The sequence below is a fragment of the Artemia franciscana genome, chromosome 5 (genome assembly GCF_032884065.1).
Source record: "Artemia franciscana chromosome 5, ASM3288406v1, whole genome shotgun sequence".
Taxonomy (NCBI): domain Eukaryota; kingdom Metazoa; phylum Arthropoda; class Branchiopoda; order Anostraca; family Artemiidae; genus Artemia; species Artemia franciscana.
Window position 1 is genome coordinate 39,341,810 of NC_088867.1, and position 12,918 is coordinate 39,354,727.

At 34.9% G+C, this 12,918-nt stretch overlaps 1 protein-coding gene across 1 annotated transcript in view; it reads right to left on the reverse strand.

The window, feature by feature from the left end:
- Positions 1 to 4,599: 4,599 nt before the first annotated feature.
- Positions 4,600 to 12,918, reverse strand: part of LOC136027388 (ATP-dependent RNA helicase DHX8-like) — a 73,565-nt gene continuing 65,246 nt past the window's right edge. The window contains exons 12-14 of the mRNA XM_065704579.1: positions 12,017 to 12,138; positions 7,249 to 7,632; positions 4,600 to 4,905 (exon numbers count right to left, since the gene is read on the reverse strand). Coding sequence (XP_065560651.1) covers positions 4,683 to 4,905; positions 7,249 to 7,632; positions 12,017 to 12,138 — 729 coding nt within the window. The 3' untranslated portion in view covers positions 4,600 to 4,682. The remainder of the gene's footprint in view (positions 4,906 to 7,248; positions 7,633 to 12,016; positions 12,139 to 12,918) is intronic.

Below are 12,918 nucleotides of genomic sequence, written 5' to 3' on the forward strand. Positions count from 1 at the left end.
TCTCTTTTATCTATACAACGCAACAAGTTAGGCGACATCCATGGTTTCTTAGGATTATTTTCCTTGATGGCGAACGAACCATTATACATAATTTTGTCACTAACGAAATCAGTTTATCATAAAATCTGTGAAAACTCGCATTTATATCATCCGTAAGATCAACCAAATGATTCCAATCGACTTCTGCAATTACCTGCTTAAATTTTTTAAGGTTGCTCTGGCTAAACACATGCATTGGACTCTTAGGAATTATTGGTGCTGGCTTTTGGGGAATGCAAAGATCAAATCTTGTTGAAATCCCAAAATGATCTGATACATCAGTCATAATAACTCTTAGAGCTGAAAAAACAAATTTGAAAAAATATTGTCAATAAGCTTCGATGATGAGGTGGTTACTCGTGTGCATATATTTATAGTTGGAAATAAACCATAGGACATACAAAGCTGCAAAACAATCCATAGAAACGCTCATATAAAGCTCAGAAAGGTCAATATTAAAATCGCGAGCTTCATAAATGGATGTGAACCAGTTGCTAGTTTCTCCAACTGCTAACAGTAAACGCATAAAGTCTACGGAGTAATTGGCACTTCACTTGAACGAATCTTCTTTTTTACTGTTATAACATTGAAAATAAAATGAAAATTGGAGTGAAATGAAAGCATTTAATAGCATTATGTATAAAATGTTCGGTTTAATTTTGTTAGTTCTAGCTAAGGCTCTTTCCAGATACATAGTTTTATTTTTGAATAAAAAATCCTCATTTATATAAATGAAGAATTAAATCATAAGATGAGTAAAACTTCAAATGAATATAGAAATCAATCTTGGAACGAATAAAATCAATGCAAACAAGAATTTCTGTATTACCTCCTTCCCTCACTGTAAAAGTCTAAAACCTACTGCGTCATTGGTGCTTTACTGAAAGCGAAATGATAAGAAAAAAAATTGTACTTGTTACAGCATTGAAAATAAATATAAAAATTACAGTAAAAATAAATTTTGAACTGGTGAGCTTTCAGCAATTGATATCATTATATATCAAATATTCAATTTGATTTCATTAGTTGTTTCCAAGACTGTTGAAGACAAATATAGTTTCACTGCAAACAAGAATTTGGATACTACCCCTTCCCTGACTGTAAAATTCTAAAGCCTACTGTGTCATTGGTGCTTTACTGAAAGCGAATTATGAGAAAACAAACTTGGTTATTACTTATTGATATGACATTCTGTGCACAAGTAACGTCAAGCAGCATGCATATCAAAACCGCTTTATCGAAATTTATAGTTTTTTTTAGAGTTAAAAGGAATCGAATGGCAACTAGCCCTCCTCCCACCCTGTTTTCCCCAAATGTGTCTGATCGTATTTTTAAGATAGTGATTTCGTTCAAATTAGACCAAAGATCATATAACAAAACACCCGGATAAAAATTCCTCCGTAGGAAGCTCCCCTGGGAAATTACCCTCGCACAATTCAATCCTTGCTGCATCCTTTGTATCCTGTGGACTGATAAGATCACTAACACCTCTATACGTGAAAAGACAAAGCAGCCGATCGTGATTGATATAATTGTGACAAATCGATTGCGTTACTAGAGTCACATATTGTGGATAGGCGAGGGCCACCTAGCCCATTATGTGTGGTGTTGGGTTCCTCCCGGCATCAGAAGACGTGGGCAACGGAAGGCGACACTAGGCAAATGCCCTGAGAAGGATGCTGAGCTTTTGAAATCGTCACTTGAGGAACTTTGGTCCAAAGCACAAGGGAGGTCGTCATGAAGAGGTACCGTTGTTACCTTATGCGCCAGCCGGCGTGGGAAGACCTAGTCTAAGTATTGTTTCTCAAATTATTATGAGAAACCTGCCTCCCCCTTCGTGGAAATACCCCCTCCCAGAAAAATACCCTTGTACAATTCCATCCTCGCTGCAAATTCCCCCCAGGCAGTTTCTTGCTCACGATTCCAGTTGAAAACAGTCGTTAGTATACTCTCATTAAAAAAAACACTTATCATGTTAAATTTCCTTTGAAAAGTCCACCCCAGAAAATTCCCTCCCAGTAAAGAATACTTCCCTTAGAAAATATCCCTTGCCAACAGACGACCCCCCACCCGAAAAATATATATTTACTTCCCAATAACCAATTCTATAAGCAAACAATGGGCAAAGTTCATAGCTATTAGATCTTTCGACTATGCTAAACAAAAGGACTCTCAGAATTTTGACCGAACGACTTAGGCGAAAAGATGCGTGGGAAGGGAACAGCTGCCCTCCAATATTTTTGACACTTAAAAACTGCACTATAACTTTTGATTTCCGATCAAATGATCCCTCTCCCGATTTTCTAGGATCAATTCTTCGATAAGATCACCCCTGAAAAAACAAAAACAAAATGGGAGAATGAAAAATTCCATATTGTCGTACATACGTGTTTGAAACCTCTACAGTAGGGTTCTATGATATGTTGAATCTGATGGTGTGATTTTCGTTGAAATAGACTTGATGTTTTACGGTGTTCAACCCTTTTTTTTCAAAAATTGGGCAAATTTTCCCGTGCTCGAAACTTTTGATGGTTAACACGAAACTTAATGAATTTTGAATAAGCATCAAAATCAGATTTTTCTGATGTGTCTATTGTTATCAAGACCCTGTTCTTCAAGTTCCGGTTACTATTGATCCACATTACCCCTTACTTACAGCTCTTCATCACGAACTATTTAATGCTAAAATCATAGGACGACAGAAAAATAACATACAAAACATTGTACATTTTTGTGCAGAATGAATTTGGTAAAATTTTCTTATGCAAAATTATTTAGCTTCTGGTGGAAACCTAGTTGGCTAGTACTTTTGTCCATTTTCCTTAAAGTACCATGGACACTAGAAATAAAATCTGACTCTTTGAATTGGTTACGTGGAAATTTACCAAACCATATATGTCTACAAAAATTATGAAAACACGGGAGCTCAATTTTAAATGAAAAAGATGTTCGATGCAAGTATGCAGTTTTAACAATTAGGAGGCATCAAGTTTAAAAATTTAGAACGAGTGTGAAAAACCAGTAGAAAACATATTATCTAGGAAATGTAACTTTCCTGATTGCTGTAGCAAAGAGAGACACTGCCATTAATTGGCAGTGAAATGCATAAAAAAAAACAACACAAAAACAATGACTGAACGATTAAAAACATCTGAGAATATAACCGTAATATCTTATTTTCAAATAGAAATTAAAAAGAAATATATATATATATATATATATATATATATATATATATATATATATATATATATATATATATATATATATATATATATCACTGATCAGTTAAAGATGTAATTCAAGCATTAATATGTTTATTATTAAGATTCTTCACGGTTATACGCTTCGAATTATTAGTTAATTGACTTGCCTACGGAAGAATATTTTTAAAAGGTCAATACGGTTATGCTATATAACCATATATATATATATATATATATATATATATATATATATATATATATATATATATATATATATATATATATATATATATATACATATATATATATATATATATATATATATATATATATATATATATATATATATATATATATATATATATATATATATATATATATATATATATATATCACTGATCAGTTAAAGATCAGTTCAAGCATTAATATATTTATTATTAAGATTCTTCACGGTTATACGCTTCGAATTATTAGTTAATTGACTTGCCTACGGAAGAATATTTTTAAAAGGTCAATATGGTTATGCTATCTTGTTGTTTTTATTCCCTTAGTCTTCTAATAGCACAGTAATATTATCCTTTTTTCTTCTGATTCAAAAAACATTATTTCTCTTACTTAATTGTGACGTATTCTCACTAGTCTATATCTGTTCAATAGCAAATGGTTGTACCGTTCGATTGATGATTGAAATACTTGAATCTATGATGCACGTAAAAGCCGTACAACCGTTTTGTTCGACTTTTTGTGAAGACAGGAAAAGTTTCCACTTGTTTCTCTTTATAAATTAGAGTGGCAATAAAAGAGAGAATTTACGTAATAAGAAATTTCTCAATTCTTGTGTAAAACCAAACTGAAAAACGTAGAAATTTTCAGAAATGAATGGACCAGAGAGGGTGCCAGGGGCCAAAACTGCTCTCTTTTTGATATACTTGGCAGCAACGGTTATAAGCCTCATAAACTGGAGGGGGGGGGGAAGTTATATGAAAATTACAATTGCGACAATTTTTCAGTCAATTAAGTAACTTAATAGGAGTATAAAAATATAAATAAAAGGATACATCATCTATCATTCCTTGCTTACAGATTACCCACTCTGTCAGAAAACCAGGGAGGGGGCAACTGTCCCCTGCCTAGGCCTAGAACTGCCACTGTGTACTTGGTACTCTAAGTCGATTTTCCATAAGTTCGTACAAATTCCAATGACAGGGAGCTTCGCTAACATTTGTCAAGAGCATTTAAAATCTTAATTTCGACACTTTTTTATCATTCCAATCAATTTGTAAGATACCAAGTCCTCAGTGAATTCAAATAAATCTAAAAGAACAAATCATCTACAACAATAAAGCAGCCTAAATAATAAATAAACACGAGTTTTAATATTTAAGTCGCAAGATCAATGTGTAAAAAAAGTAAAATAAAAAGAAGCAGGAAGTAAGATCAATTTCTTCGTCTCCTGATCCGAGATATCCTCCAAGAATTGGGCTCTTCATATTTATTATATAGAGGTTCAAGCCTTTGATTTCTTTTGAATTTGCTTAACTTGGTTGGGTCAGAGAATCGGAAAAAAGCGGGAGCGAATTCGACCAGCCATTTTGGGTCTATTGTTGTCACTTCCCTCATATACTCCTTTGTTGTTTGCACCAGTTCGTGGTAGACAACCCTGACACAAAAAATAGATGTTTATAGTCTACGAAACATATAAATAGAAGCAGGACAAGCCAAAAATATTGTGATTTCATTTTGATCTAAGCAATAACCAAGAGGACAAATTAATCTTAGCAGAACCTTTTGGAAATTTCCACAACACTACCACAGGAAAAATTGCCGCTGAGAAAAATTACTATAGGCCTTCAGATCTAGGTCGGTGCCAAAATTGTGACGATTGGAGTAAATTCGTGTTTTAATAAATTCGTCAAATTTGCATACAAAAAGTCCGAATGAACGCTACATAACAGTAAATATTATAATATCTTATCAAACGGGGAATAATATATTTACACTATATACACATATATATTACTCCTATATATATAATTATTTCGCTCTAAATCATTTGGGCAGTAGACTTAAAACTAAGATTAGACGCACAAAATTAAAATGAAGCCTAAAATCCATCTTTAAAAAACCCCAAGCAGCAAAAAGTTAGTGTTTTTTAAGATGAAATGCTAATTATTACTGAAGTTGGTTTAATTGGTAATTAGCTGGTTTTCACACCACCTCCCCCCCCTTCTACCTGCAGTATCACAGACCAAGAGTTGGTCAACAAGTGTTGCTGTTTGTTATAACCAGGGTTATTAAACCTGTGAAATTCAGAAGTTTTTATTCATGAAGTAGAAACTTTCAAGTACACCTAATACAAAGCATTCTTTAGATGCTATTTTGACTCGAGATGCCAATTTGACTAAGCTGTACTTGAAAGCATTCCAGATCCTCACCAACACCCGAAACATTTCTATAGTTTTATCGTCATGCATCTTATTTTTTGTTTTCTCTGTGATTTGCACTATGGCTTAATGTCATCTACCTCAAACAACTGAAAAACAACAATAAACAGGGTAAGGCTTCACCAAGATTAATGCATTCATCTTTAACCCTGTAGGGAAAATAAACCAACAGTTTTGACTGCATAAAAGTTTTCCTTGACAGATTTGTTAATTTACTGAATACAAAACCCAGTTTTTCAAGTTGCACAGCTATATTCACTAAATTTCAATGGTAATATACTTTTAGGTTTGAATGTCTAGAATTCGTGACAGAGAATACTTTTCGCAAGCCCCCCTCCCCCAACACCCCTCCAAGAGAAAATTTACCCATACAAGGTAAATTATTACATCTTTCCCAAAGCTGAATGATGATTAAAAACCTCTTTCCGTTTTTTTTTTAGACATCAATTCAGTGAAATTAATAAAATATTCAAAGCATAATATTTCACGTTGTTTTCAGGCCTAGTATTCCAACTTCAAACCCCAAATGCCCAAAGCCTGTTGATTGCAAAGAGTGAAATATGATTTGAAACGGACAAACTGTTTTCCCACATTCCACCATAAAAATGATACTTTATTGGCCAAGGAATTAAACATAGAAGAAGAAAAAGAAAGAACTAAAATAAGTTTCAAAAAAATAAAAAGGTATTTTGACTTCATAAAGACACTAAAGACAATTTCCGCATGGGCTGAATAGAACACTTATTTACAAACTAGAAACAGTGTACTTAACCAGTGGAAGCGCGTTTCAAGCCAGTGTGTTGTTACATTCAGTGTTTAATATCCTAGGAATTGTTTCTAGATAAATGCTCACAAAAAGTGTTTCCTGTGATGACTTATTAAGTTTGAAGGTTTTAGCAGATCAAACTTGTTATAAACAGGCACGTCATTTAAGGATCAAGTACCCTCCCGATTATGAAAAATATTTATTTTTGGTATTATCATTGCAAATGCCATTTTTGGCGCTTTAAATGAAAAAAATTTAACCCCCACACTCCTCACATTTTGAAAGGGTATATTTTGCTAACAACCCCATACTTTTCATTAAATGACACCGTTCGTTGTAATACTAATTTGATCGTAACATATACGATAGAGGTTTCAGTCCCTACTATTGCTACCACTTCAAAACTTGGACTCAATATTGGCATAAGAAAGACACTACAGAGGTTTATGCATATCTAGTGTCGCTTAGCCAGCCTATTGAAGGCTTTATTTATCTATTAAGGATTTCGTCTTTGAGCGTCCATGTTTTCCAATAAAAAAAAAAAGTCAAAGTCAAACTGACAATTTACCTAAGTAAACTGTCATTTTGACTTGACTTTTTTAATTTCTTCCATGCCATTTATGTCAAAGCCCAATCCCGGCTTCTGCCAAAAACAATGCCAGAGCCATACCTGTCACAAAAAGCAGATTTGTGACGAGTATATGTTTTTCCTTTTGAATTTCAGTGGTTCCATGAATTTCAAAATTTGAAATTTTCCCTGAACTTTCTCGAATGAAATTTGTTTTGAACTTACCATTCAGGCTGTCTATTAAAAAGAGCACTAGAAGGATGAATGTAGACATTTTGACTATCAACCAATGTCCTATAGCCTTCTTGGGGGTCCTTTTTGGCTGCATTACGGAAGAATCCAGAACAGATAGCCTTCTGCACTTTCGCTGTATTTTTACCACAGGAGACAACATCCAACTTATGTCTATCCATTATTCCCAAAAGCTGTTTTCGAACATCCTGGGCTCTTTTTAAAGTCCGGATCTGAATGAAGTTTTCATAGCACCATGCATTTGAAAATTTGTTGTTTTTCCATGAATTGTATACGGCAAGAAGGGTGAGATGGTCACCTTCAGGCTGATTGAATTTGGCTTTTTTCTGGTCAGCCAGTTCTTGCTTTTCTTTTGGCCTGAAAAAAATAGCATAATAGATTAAAATTTTCCTTCAAAAGATAAGGGCGTCGTTAGGAATGAGTTTACTGAATGTTTTGTATTGTTAATGTCACTAGTTTCCTAAAATTATGTTAGCTTTGAAATCAATCATAGATTTTCCCATAAACAGCATTGTACAGAGCACCATCTATTTTCAACGCCATTTATTTTAAAAATGAGGGCATTTTCAAAGCACTCGTCTGAGTAGAGTTAAAGGGCTGCTTTGCTCCTCTTTAGATTGGTCCTCAAAATGTGTTGAGGTGTGAATATGAACTAGACTTGTCAGTCACGTATAGTGCCAATGTAGGAATATCATGCATTCCTAAACTTTAACAGCTCATAAATGACAGAAGAAAATAATTTTGGTACAAAACCCGTTTGATAGTTATGTCAAGATCAATTGAGATGCATAAATTTTGCATCTCATACCACATATATACTCTATTGCAACTCAGATCAGTCTTTCCACCAGCCTTTGCACCAAACTTGGCATAAATTGGTTGCAACAAGGTTGAGTTTTTTTTTAGTATAATCTCTATTCTGTTTGCCTTCTTTATTTGTCTAATTGGCCTGTGTGGTTCTTACGTTGAATACATCATATCTGATACCATATTACAAAAGTGCAGCAGATTTATGGGCACAGGTCCCAAAATACCTGGGAATAAGAGACTAATTAGATCACAATTCACATGATTCGGCAATAACGTGTTCAATACAAAGAAAAATTCGCTTTCAAGCTCCAAAATGCCCTTCCTAAGAGCTGATGGAGAGTTGTCAAAGAGGCCTTACCGTCATCTAAAAGAACTTCAATTCCTTCAGTAAAAATCAGCAACGGTTGACCGAAGTATTTCAAAAAGTATTTTGTGGCTAGGATTTTCAAACACATGACTGCTTAAAGCAGAATCGAAAGAAACAGTAGCAATATTAGAATTTAAAGCTTTGATGATATCATCTTTATGCCATATAATACGCGTTTCTCTAAATTCTGGTGAGATCTACCTACACAGTATTTGCCGCAGTCACATGGTATTCGATAGACCCCTCTTTGGCGAGTAACTGGGGTTTTATCTTTACCCGAATTTAGGAAATTTATGATTTTGAAATTATTGTTAAATACTACATACAGATTATTTTGTGTGTTGACTTTTTAAGAATCGTAGTGATTTTTAGGAGGTATGGAGGTAAATTATGTTTGAGGGCTTATCGGGATTCTCACATGGAAAACTACCATTGATTTTACGGGAGCGTCTTTTCAGTCTACGGTTAATTGTATTATCAATAAATAAAATAGGATACCCATTTCCAAAAAGTATGTCCCTGACAAAGTCTAGTTCTGCTGCGATGTAGGAATCAGAACAAATGTTAAGGCACGATCGAGGAGAGATTACGGCAGTCCTTTCAACTTGTGGGTGGTGGTGGTTTGATTTAAAATGTAAATATCTATTGTTTTGTGTTTGTTTTCTGTAAATAGTCATCCATGTAACGTCCAGAACTAAACTTTATCAGGGACATACTTTTTGGGAATGGGTATTTCCAAATAATAACAATGGGTATTAATAGTAATATTTCCTGAAATAGGAACTTGGGGGAATATTCACTAAATGCTCTACACACAAATCTAATTAAAAACCTTCTTATAAAAATACTAGCTGTTGGGGTGGCGCTTCGCGCCACCCCAACACCTAGTTGGTGGGGGCGCTTCGCGCCCCCCCAAGCCCCCCCCGCGCGCGTAAGTCGTTACGCGCCATTGTAGTTGTGTCCCTATGTCCCACCTGTGAATATAGATAGATATATATATATATGTTTTTAACTACGTAAAACTTGCGAATATACAACATTCTTTGCTGTCCCATTGTCAGTGCATATAAATAGATTGTTAGGTTTCCGTATTCAGATCTATACCTCATGATTGTAATGATTGCCCTTGAGCTTTGTTGGTGGTGATTGCTAATCGACCATTCCCTGTGTCGCTGTCGTCATTTATATATCCCCCTGTGCCCCCGGCGTCCCCTTTGTAGTTGTGTCCCTGTGTCCCGGTCGTCATTTGTGTCCCAGTCTGTGATTTCTCTTTGAGTGTCCCAGGCGTCATTTATATTCCTTGTGTCCCGGTGTCCCGGTCGTCATTTATATCCCCCTGTGCCCCCCGGCGTCCCCGTTGTAGTTGTGTCCCTGTGTCCCGGTCGTCATTTATATTCCCTGTGTCTCGGTCGTCATTTGTATCCCGGTGTTCCGGTGTGTATATACATTCGTTTTTTTAGTTTTGTTTTTCTCCTTTATTTTTCATTTTTTTCCTTTTTTATTTTTTTTCTTTTTTAGTTTTTTTTAGTTTTTTAGCTTTTTTAGTTTTTTTATTAGTTTTTAGTTTTTTTTTCTTTTTAGTTTTTTTGTAGTTTTTACCTTTTTTTAGTTTTTTTAGTTTTTTTTTTACTTATGTCCTGGTCGTCATTTATACTCCCTGTGTCCCGGTCGTCATTTGTGTCCCGGTGCTTTGTTGATGGTGATTGCTAATCGAACATTCCTTTTGTCCCGGTCGCTTTCTCTTTGAGTGTCGTCATTTATATTCCCTATGTGCCGGTGTCCCGGTCGTCATTTGTGTCCCGATGTCCCGGTCTGTAATTTCGTCAGTTGAAAACATGACGTCAGCCGACACAGAAACATGACGTCACCTGATCCACAGACAGACAGACAGACAACTTATTTTTACATATATAGATAGATGTGCCGGTGTCCTGGTCGTCATTTGTGTCCCAATGTAATTTCGTAATTTCGTCAGTCGAAAACATGACGTCATCCGACACAGAAACATGACGTCACCTGATCCACAGATCCACAGACAGACAACTTATTTTTATATATATAGATTAAAAACAATCAGTAGATATTAACACAGATCCAGTCACAAATAGACCTCTGAGGCTAGCAGCCGAAAAAGCAAGATTAGCACTAAAAACTATTCTTCTTTCATTTAAATGAATTGCCTTGTTACATCTCACTTTATTTATCAGTGCTGGTTGAACTTGGCTGTAGTAAGGATACTGGGACTCTTTTGAAAAATTTCCAGTTTAGTTTTATTGGTCATATGTTGTTGTAATAAGTTTTTCTTCTTTTATATATTTATGTTTTGCTGATGACGGCCCTTTGACATAGGGCCTAATTATTCATTCAAATTAGATTTCCACTGTCTTACGAAAAGAATTTCCTACTGTACTTCTTGTTCTTGATGTTTGTGATGGAAAGGCAGTGTGGTCTTCGTCGCTATTTAGAAACCAGTTTTCAGAGGAAAGAAAAGTTCGTATCCATATTATTGGGGTTAAGAAATATAACACTGGGTCAAGCAGTTAAAGGGAAATTTTAAGATTGACCCAGGAAAAATATGCTTAAAATCTCTGAAAATACCAAGACTCCCGCATATTTTAATCAGACCAATATGACGTCTGAAAAACAAGGAATATCAGAGTAGGTGGACTATTGTTGCAGAATACTGTTATTAAGAAAGACATAACGGGAATACTAAAACAGAAGAACGAGTTTCGCAATTCATATACAGCCTGACAAAATAATTGCCCGACAGGACCGCCAAAATGTCGCGTGGAGTTGTTGGCTACCGATACTGGGATCTCTTGAGAACTCCTCAATACAGAAATGGGAAAAGACAACTGCCACATTTATCTGTCTTGATACTGTTTTACTTAAAAAAAAACAACAACAAAGAAACGAAGAAGAAAAAGGAAGGGAAGAGGGGAATGGGGGTCGTAAAGATAGTTATCCTCCAGGGAATCTCAACTCCCAATGAAACTGGTATTTGAAATGGTACTCACTATTCAATATTACATATTTGGAATCTGACAGAAAGTATGGTAGCTTGATTCAAAATGTCCTTTTTTACTTTTACAAGCTTTTGAACAATTTCATTTTGAACCTAAAATACTTAAAGTGGTTATACGTCATAGTCTAAGGAACGTATAAATATTAAGAATCTGACTTTGACCGAGTTCAATTTTAAAGAAATTACACTTTCCTTAAATGTTTCGGCAGAAAAAGATAAGGTGTAATACCAGGTTCCGGTATCAATGTGAGAGAACAAAGTTTATAATATTAACTCGACGTAACACAGTAAATGTATCCAATGCACAATAATTTCAAGAAAAACACTAATAAATTTGTCCTTCTATAAATATTACTCCTACTAGCTATGTTTATTTCAGCTTTTTATTTTCATCTTAGAATTAGGCTGCATACAACCAATGGTTGATGCATTAGAATGAACACAAATGAATAACTAATAAGAGGGAATACAAATAAATCGCAGAATTCAAAACAAGCACGAAGCGAAAAAAGAGAGAAATCAGAAAAAGTAAATACCTGTAGAAGACGTTTTGCACAGAAAGCATAGACACAACAGTTAAAATTTCGTCTGAGCACATCAAATGAACCGACATAATCAAGATTTTGGCTAAATTAGGCTCCAATGGAAACTCTGCCATCTGCAAAATAAAAAATATATATATGTTGAAAAAAAAAGAAAAAAGAAGGAGGGCAAAATATGGACAATTTAAGAAAAAACAAGATAAAAAACTACGGATATAAAGGCCGATATAAAGTGGAAAGCATTGTTTTTTTCCCCTGCTTTGTTTCCACTGATAAAGGCTTCCGGAGTTGATGCCAAAATATTCTGACTTTCATTATTATTAATGGAAATAATACTTCGACAAGGAATAAATGAAAGCGAAGGCTGATGTTGGGTGATGAGAAGATCGATCATGTAGATAGATTCCCTTACCTGGGCAGTATTATCAGTAAAGACGTAAAAATAGGATAGCCAAGCCCGAGGGTATCTCTTCACAGTTGAAACTTTGTTTTGGAAGAGTAGGAAGAAAAGCCTGCTAACCAAGATTAGAATATTAAAAGCTACGGTAACGATAGTGGTCAAGTGTGTCGTGAAACGTGGGGGCTTCGGAAGATGTTTGTTACAATATATTTATTGCTCTTTTTCAAATTTAAACGACCTAGCATTTGTACAGGATTAATGGATAATTCTTCTAGGCTTAGTCTGTTTTGACGGGCGTTTTCGGGCTGAAAAACCTCTTCCTAGCTAACTTATCTTAGTCTGTTTTGACGGGCGTTTTCGGGCTGAAAAACCTCTTCCTAGCTAACTTATCTACTCTGGGTTGCCTTCCCGTAGTAGCATAATATTTAAAGGCATAGATATATAAGGAGTCGGAGGTAACAGGCTTGGGACTGTCTGTGCAGGATTTTTATTCTTG